Below are 9,214 nucleotides of genomic sequence, written 5' to 3'. Positions count from 1 at the left end.
GATTTTTTTTGTTTTGGCAACAGCAGGTTAACAGTGAGTGCTCCACGGGCAGAAGTGCCACTGAAAACGCACACACCGCACATCTGCAAAATTCCTCGTTTAACATTCATCGGTCATTTCAAAAGTCGCGAGTTCTTTTCGACGACCGAAGGTCAAGGTCACATGAAATCGTCATTTTCCATCCGATTGACTTGAAATTTTAACAGAATTTGCATATCGGCTCATTGAATTGGTTCACCAATCAAGAGCTGGAAGCCAATCGTTTTTTGAGGTCCAAATGGCAATGTCGCAGCGACTGATTTTGCAAGTACCGCTTGTTGATTGATTGTTATCTTGATGTAAAGATCTACGTCGCAGTTTTAAGGATCGGTTGGGGGACTCGATGAGGCATTTCATTCCTGTTTGTTTACAAATTCATAAACGAGGCAATAACGCCGCTGATTTCAGCAGTAACAGCATGTGAAGCTGTAATTGTGACAAATCCATTCGGTCAACAACTTTCATTCGAACCACAAGTTCACCGCAATCATTCGCTGTAACAGTGACGTCACTCCTCATCTGTTGGGTGTTTGCCGCTGATCTGTGGAACATCAGATCACGTCGGACGAGCCAAGCCATCTGTTACGCACGTCGCGTGCACGTCTCGTGAGCTGGCCCGACCGAGGAGACACATTTGGCACCATTGACCGAACACGATGACTCAACCCTCCCCCCAACCCCCAACCCCCCAACCCCGATGTGATTCCATGTGCGACCCTCAAGGGCCAAGGCGTCTTCCGATTGGTTCTGCTATTATTCCCGGGTTGTGAGAAAAGATCACCGAAATAATCACCACTGGAGAGAGACAGAAGAGAGACACAGACAGACACAGAGACAGACAGACTGATTGGGTCCTACTCATTAACTCCAGATCTTGAATGGCTGCTTCGGACGCAGAAAGGGTGGAGGGGAATGAGATAAGGAGGTCGAGCAGAAGGTTTCGCTGAGCTGCTGTTCCTGCAAACATTTCTGTGAAAGATTTGGCCTTTTAGGAATGACGTGGGTGAGACAGACCATGGGTCGTGGAATGTTCTGGCTCCGGGAGGCCTTTTATATTTGGCCAAGGTTTGCCGTGCTGGTCCCGCCGGAGTGTGTTTGGGGGGCACAGAATCCGCAGGTTACACCGTACTGTGTGTGTGTCCAGCTTTGTAACAAAAAAAGGGAAATAAAAACTTTTGCAAAAACAAACTGTAATTTTGGAATTAATTAAATGACCGATGCTCTTGTGTACAGGTGTGTGGGTCACGTGGGTGGGTGGGTGTCCTCGAACATCGTTTCCTGCAGGAAAATAATGGTACGTATTAAATAAACAGGCACGTGCGCGTTCCGGGAAAAGCTGCTTGGCCGCGACTCCTGGAGTTACTCGGCTCGAAGCTTTCTGTGCTGGGTTCGAATCCCGACGCCAGCTATAAACTGCCGTCCTGGTGTTTCACAGGCAGGGTGATTCATCAATGTGTGTGTGCCGTCCCTCGGACATGGACGTTAAACCGGACGTCACGTCTGCCGGCATTGGTTGGCGATCCCACGGTGTGTTTCGCGAAGAGTCGGCGAGCTATCGCCGGCATCCTGTTCTGACTTGCTGGCTCGGAGTGGCGGACCAGCACGGGATTGTAACCCGAGCTGACAAACAGTTTCGGCAGTACCGACGGTTCTGTATAAACAGCATCATTGTACATGTACACGGATCCCGAGTTCTTCGATACCTGTTTTAAACTGAACTTGATGTTTTGTTGCTGGTTCTTTTTTTTTTTCCTCTCCTTTCCTCGTGGTGTACCTGTGTGTGTGCCTGTGTACCTGTGTGTGTGTGCCTGTGTACCTGTGTGTGTGCCTGTGTACCTGTGTGTGTGCCTGTGTACCTGTGACAAAATGAAGCCTCTCGGCGCCTCTCGCTAACAATACCTCATGACACGCCGTATCAAGCAGCCTCCGCGCTGTGATCCTATCTGGACTCCGATAATTAGTGGGCGGAGTCTAAACGGGGCGGGCACTCGACGGCCGTCACTCAAGCGAGCCGACCAATGGACGTGTGCAGAGCGCCGCCGCTATTGGCCGCTTGAGTAATTGTCCGAGCCGTTCAAGGCGGCCCTTTAGTCGATGAGAGCTCAGCAGTTGGCCTGCTCGGGCCGCCTCGAAACAGTTGCCTCGGACAAAGCGCCCGCGAGGAATCTGGGCTCGTGCGCTCTCGCCTCGCACGACTTCGTCGGAAAGGGCGAGCGGGTCCGTTTCGGAGGATCTGTCGCGCGCGCGCGCGTCGATGTTGGACCGCGGACCAGGCACATTCCGCGTTTCCAAAGCGGATTTGTGAGCGGGACAAGGGACCAACAGGCAGTGGATCGGGAGTTTGTGGAGTCGGGGAGGAAACTTTTTGGGGGGGGTGGGGGGGGGTTCCTTGGGTGTGCACCGGGTTCAGAGTGCAATGGCGGAGGCGAAGAACAGCTCGGTTGTCCGGCGTTCGTGGACGGGGCTCCTGCTTTCCTTGCCGCTCCTGCTCTGCGAAGCCCAGGTTCACGGCGGCGACAGGGGCATCTCGGTTCCCGAACACGGCTTCTGCCAAGCGATCTCGATCCCACTGTGCACGGACATCGCGTACAACCAGACCATCATGCCGAACCTCCTGGGACACACGAACCAGGAGGACGCGGGCCTCGAAGTTCACCAGTTCTACCCGCTCGTCAAGGTGCAGTGTTCCCCCGAGCTCAAGTTCTTCCTGTGCTCCATGTACGCGCCCGTGTGCACCGTGCTCGAGGAGGCCATCCCGCCGTGCCGCTCGCTGTGCGAACGCGCCCGCCAGGGCTGCGAGGCTCTCATGAACAAGTTTGGCTTCCAGTGGCCAAATCGCCTCCGATGCGAGAACTTCCCCGTACACGGCTCGGAGCGCATATGCGTGGGTCAGAACCACTCGGACGAGGCGTCCGGGGTCCACCCGCCGACGACCCCGGTTCCTCGAGCTCCTGGGGACTCCTTGGGTCCCTATCGACCTCGCGCCCCCGGTTCCGCCGGTGGTCCCTACAACTATCCGTTCATGTGTCCACGTGCCCTCAAGGTGCCCCCCTACCTCAACTACCACTTCCTCGGCGAAAAGGACTGCTCGGCCCCCTGTGAGCAAGGCAAGTCCAACGGTCTCATGTACTTCGATTCCGAGGAGCTGTGGTTCGCCCGCATGTGGGTCGGAGTCTGGTCCATCCTGTGCTGCGCGTCCACGCTTTTCACGGTCCTCACCTACCTGGTGGACATGCAGCGCTTCAGGTACCCAGAGCGTCCCATCATCTTCCTTTCGGGGTGCTACGCCGTGGTGTCCATCGCTTACATCGTGGGTTTCGTCCTCCAAGACCGTATCGTGTGCAACGACCGCTTCGCCGAAGACGGCTACAAGACCGTAGTGCAGGGCACCAAGAAGGAGGGCTGCACCATACTCTTTATGATGCTCTACTTCTTCAGCATGGCAAGTTCCATCTGGTGGGTCATCTTGTCGCTCACCTGGTTCCTGGCGGCCGGCATGAAATGGGGCCACGAGGCAATCGAGGCAAATTCGCAGTACTTCCACCTGGCGGCCTGGGCCGTGCCCGCCATCAAGACCATCACCATCCTGGCCATGGGTCAAGTGGACGGCGACGTGCTCACGGGCGTGTGCTTCGTGGGCCTCAACAACCTGGACGCCTTGCGCGGCTTCGTGCTCGCACCCCTCTTTGTGTACCTGTTCATCGGTACGTCGTTCCTGCTCGCCGGCTTCGTGTCCCTCTTCCGAATCCGAACCATCATGAAGCACGATGGAACCAAGACGGAAAAGCTCGAGAAGCTGATGGTTCGAATCGGCATTTTCAGCGTGTTGTACACCGTCCCGGCGACCATCGTCATCGCGTGCTACTTCTACGAGCAGGCGTTCCGTGCTCAATGGCAGAAGAGCTGGATCGCGAAAACGTGCAAGAGCTTTGCCATCCCATGCACGTACAGTCACTATCCGCGCATGAAGCCCGACTTCACGGTCCTCATGATCAAGTACCTCATGACCCTAATTGTTGGCATCACCTCTGGCTTCTGGATCTGGTCCGGAAAGACCCTACAATCGTGGCGTAACTTTTACAGTAGACTCAGTAACCGACCTCATGGCGAGACAACCGTCTGACACTAGACTCCTGCCCCTCTCTGTGTCTGTCTCTCTGTCTCTGTCTCTCTGAACTCCCAAACCGCCGGTGTTCCTTTTTATTTTTATTCTCCCACTTTTTTGCTTTTTTTAAACTTGCTTTTTATCAAAAAATAAAAAAAAATTGTGAATATTGTACAGGCCCTGTACTTCAAGCAAAATTCTCAGAATAACGTGGTTTATTTTGTAAAACCTTTTTGATAACTTGTTGCTAACTTTATTTTTTAATCTCTTCGCAGAAAGGCGTACTTTTGATCTTGAAGCGGCAGGTTTTTATTCTCAATGGACTTGTTAGCGAACGGATACGTTTCGTTTGATATTATTCTTATCCGCAGGTTGGTTACATTTTTGTAATGTATTTGTATGCTACAGTGTCAGCTTTGGCAGTAAGCAGTGTGGTCGGTGCATACTCGGACCGACCCCCTGAAAGCTGATCTGAAACGACAAGGTGAAGCTGTGAAAGACCTTTCGAGGTGGTTCCGCACGTGAGCGGTTTTCCTCGCAGCTCGGCCGAAAATGCCACAAAGCCATATATATATATATATATATATATATATATATATATATATATATATATATATATATATATATATATATATATATATATATATATATACACACACATTGACCCTGTCATATTTTACCCCATTTTTGTATATTAAAGTTTTCCAAGGATTTTAATACTGCTCACTGTTGCCTTGTTTTCTTTTCGGAAAGGCAAGAACTGTTGGTTGGTCATTTACAAATAATTTGAACCTGATGTTCAATGAGGAAATGAACAATTGCCTTTCCCCCTTTGTGTAAACTTGGTTTGGTTAAATCCTCGATGATACCTTGGGTTGTTCGATGCATCACATTTTGCAATACGTAGCATGCGCAGTGCCGCCGCATGGACTTGCTTTGAGGGACTAATAGTTTTGCTTCCTTACAATAACTGCCTGACGTCACAAGTCGTACCTTACGTCACAGTTGAACTTGCCTTCACGATGAAAAGGTTTGCTGTTCAAAGGAATATTTTCAATATACTGCGATGTTTCTTAGGAGATAAGTGAGTCATTAGCCTGGTGTTGGCTTTGTGGTTAGGGTGGAGGCTTGGGATCCTAGGGTCCTGAGTTCAAGCCCCGTTGGCCACTGAATTAATATACACCAGGAGGTTGACTCAGCCTGTCATCCTTCTGAGGTTGGCAAAAATTAGTACCAGTGTACTGGTAAGGGGGACACTGCATCAGCGGCAGAGCCACGTCCCAACCAATGATGCACCCAGCAGCCACAGGCTGCACGAGAGAGAGAGAGAGAGAGAGAGAGAGAGAGAGAGAGAGAGAGAGAGACAGAGAGAGAGAGACAGAGAGAGAGAGAGAGAGAGAGAGAGAGAGAGAGAGAGAGAGAGAGAGAGAGAGAGAGAGAGAGAGAGAGAGAGAGAGAGAGAGAGAGAGAGAGAGAGAGAGAGAGAGAGAGAGACAGAGAGAGAGACAGAGAGAGAGACAGAGAGAGAGACAGAGAGAGAGACAGAGAGAGAGACAGAGAGAGAGACAGAGAGAGACAGAGAGAGACAGAGAGAGACAGAGAGAGACAGAGAGAGACAGAGAGAGACAGAGAGAGACATAGACATTGCATCGCGTGTTGTTTTTTCATCGATTGGTTTGGTTTGCATACCTTCATCCCCTCCGGCCACCCACACACACCACACACACACGCAGCAAAAAGTTTGACCGAGTGATTTGTGAATGATTTTTCTTTTCTTTTCTCATCTTGACATGGTGACATCATAGGAGCTTGATCTATGTGTCATTGTGTTCAACATTATTGCGGTTGTATTCGTTTCATGCTACTGAATGCGCCATGGTGTTGATCCTTGTTGTTGTAAATTCTTTGTTTTATGTTCAATCACAAATAACGATGCGTATGTCGAAGCACAGCATTGGTCGAAGAAAATTTAGAACAGATCGTCCAAGGTAGCCCAGGTGCTTGGTGTGCGGTGCTCTGTTAGTGTGTGGACCTTGTCCGTATGTGATGCACACCGAGGCGTATTTAATGTCCGATGCAGCCCTGGCATGCATAATGTGTGCTCTTTCAAGATGTGCTTTGATAACTTGGAGAAGAAAGTATCTTATAAGACCATGCTTACTTTGCCTGATCCAGTCAAGACATGGTCTTGTAGTTAAAGCAGGACAAAAATTATAAAATTTCGGTAACCACATTATATTTTATTCATACAATAGGCTGCTTTTTATATAATGTATATGTGTATTATACCATGTCAGGCCTCTCCCTGCAGAAACCTGGGGGGAGGGTGGGGGGGGGTAAGGAAGGTGGGTTTTGGGGACAAAGCACTGAAAACCAGAAATGTGGTAGAAGACAGAGACCACCGACCTGGCTGTCATGGCAAAGTGATAAAGGCATAGACTCAGCTTCATCGTGGGAGATTCCATTAATCTTAAAGGCCTTAGTTTCCATGGCATTCAGGTGAGCATGAGGCAGGGGTGCCAGCCCAGACGAGAGAGCAGTACTCCATCAAGCTGTGGATGAAAGCCTTGTAGAGGTGGATAAGAGTTCAGGTGTGCCAAGGAAGGACTTTGTAAGACTCGGTATGCCTAGTCGGCGACTGGATTTGGAAGCCAATTTGGAAATACGGTTTGCCCAAGAAAGCTACTTTCCTTTCCACATGTCACCGCTGAATGTAATTGCTATGGTGACGACGTAACTTTGCAATTGGTTTCTTGTCGATCCGTGAAGCACCTTTCTCGTTTACCGATTCGCTACAATTCTGAAGAGTTTATGACCCACTATCATTAGCTATAACTCTACTTGATCCAAGAGGCTGTCTTCATATTGGACAAAGTGGTAGAATTATTGACACCCCTCACCTTCCTTTATTTTAATGTCCTATAAATGTATTGTTGAGCTGGCCTGGAGGTTCACAGAGTCAGCTCTAAGTTATTATCCCCCGCCAACCAACGAAGTTGGCGGGGGATATAGAAATGGGTTCCGTCCATCCGTACGTCCGTCCGTCACATTTCGTTTCCAGAGCTTAACTACAAATCCCCTCAAGATATCTTTACGAAATTTGGTACACATATCAAGCAAGTGGTGAACTCGTGCCTTTTGATGTTTACAGATTTAAAAAAAAAAAATTCCGTTTCCATGCAAACAAAGCTGGATTGAGACGAATTTCCCTGATAATCCAGTATCTTAAATGGCTTTAAAGCAGAGTGAAAACCTTGTCCTCATTTACTATGGCGGGGGATATCGAAGACTGTCTTCAACGGATGCTCGTTTAGCCTTGGTTTGAATCTCGACCCAACTACACACTGCCATCCCAGTGTTTCACAGGCAGGGTGAATCATCAATGTTTGTGCCGTACCTCGGATGGAAATGGACGTTAAACTGGGCATACCATCTGCCGGCATTAGTTTCTGGACATTAAAAACCCCACCGTGTCATTCATGAAGAATTGGCGAGCTATTGCTGGCACCCTGAACAAATTACAAATTCCTGCCCTAACTACTGCTGGGAAGGCAATGGCAAACCATCCGGTTTAACCATTACCAAGAAACTGCTTTGTCAGCACCAATGCTTTGTCAAAGTATGGTGTATCAGACTTCCTTTCTCATTTCCTTACTTTTCTTTCATATCTTTGCCCCTTTCCTGACTTCTTGTAAATTATGGTGCCAACTGTTTATTTGCACGGTGGTGTAATCGATGCTAGATCACTTTCCGCAACCACAGGTAGTGTGACTGCAATTAAAAGTCAATTTGTTTCATTAATACAAACTTGAAACTTATCTGTGATCCTCTTTAAGTCAAAAGATGTGTTAACTAATTATAGCTGGTAATCTACGTGTGCTGAAAGTCACTTTACCTACATTGCAATGATCACTTTAAAAAAAATAGAATCTAGTTATGATATCATACTGAAAGCCAACAGTTTGAAATAATGGTGATTCCTTATTCTTATGTACTACTGACAATGGGATATGAGATCCTGTAATTTATCAATCATTTGATGTCTTTTGTTAATTTGAAGCAACAGGTAAACATTTTAATAACAGTAACTGTGCCTTGTCATTGACAATAGCAAAAAGAAAGTGGATTAATCACATATAAGGACAGTATTATCAATCATGATCATTGTTGTACGTTCAAACCATATGGAGTGTACTTCTTGAATCGGCATTTTATTTTTCAGGTTTTTTTTTTTTTTGTATTGCACACGTGCTTACGGTAATTAATCAAAATTCAAAATACATTTTAAAGTAGGAGTCTTTTTTTTAAAAAAAATTTCTCCCTTCTTTTTATAGATAGGCCCCAACTATTCTCATTCTTGTGGGATCAGCCAAGAATGTTGTTGGCCCAAGTCTTTCACGAACTGGAAAGCCAGGCCTCATGCTTGACCAAATATGGCAGGGATTTGTAATTTGTCCTCCATGAAGTTGGTGATAAATCACTCGCTCTTCATGAAAGACACCGTGGGATCTTTAACGTCCACCAACTACCAGTACTGGCAGACAGGACCAGCAGCTTAACGTCCCTCCGATGGCTGGCAAACACATTGATGAATCGACCTGCGTGCGCAACACCAGGGTGAGAGTTTATAGCAGGGTCGAGATTCAAACCCAGGCGTGGACAGCTCAAAGGCAAGTCAGTGCACATACATCTGGGCCATCTTGCCAACCCTAGTATTTTCACTTCTATGAAAACTTTTATTCATGTAGATCCTCCCAAAATTAACAATCATGCCCTTTATGACTATAAATGGCTCTAAACTATTTTAGCCACAGGTGATGGATGTCACTTAGTTTCAGAGATGTGATCCTGCAATTAGACGGTGGTAGAATTATCCAGGTTTCTAGTTTCTATAGCATCTGTAGAAACTTTTCCTTTTGCGTAAGGCAATTTCTGAAGGCACGGTACAAGTTGAAAGGTTGCTCTTTTTGCATTTGTGACATCCACACCAGTAAACAATTTTGAAAGAGTGCTTCTCGAGGACAGGAATCAGGTTTTCCTCGGAAACACGTTTATTGGCAGTAGAAGCTT

At 47.7% G+C, this 9,214-nt stretch overlaps 1 protein-coding gene across 1 annotated transcript; it reads left to right on the top strand.

Moving 5' to 3' along the window:
• Nucleotides 1-2,124: 2,124 nt before the first annotated feature.
• LOC147021612 (frizzled-2-like) lies at nucleotides 2,125-4,861 on the top strand. The gene has a single exon (XM_085891750.1). The coding sequence runs from the start codon at nucleotides 2,456-2,458 to the stop codon at nucleotides 4,160-4,162; it is 1,707 nt and encodes a 568-aa protein (XP_085747876.1). The 5' UTR covers nucleotides 2,125-2,455; the 3' UTR covers nucleotides 4,163-4,861.
• Nucleotides 4,862-9,214: the final 4,353 nt, after the last annotated feature.

This window comes from Eptatretus burgeri, chromosome 8, assembly GCF_056783735.1.
Source record: "Eptatretus burgeri isolate ZD-2024b chromosome 8, Ebu_testis_v1, whole genome shotgun sequence".
Lineage (NCBI taxonomy): Eukaryota > Metazoa > Chordata > Myxini > Myxiniformes > Myxinidae > Eptatretus > Eptatretus burgeri.
This window is presented reverse-complemented; position numbering and strand designations above follow the sequence as displayed.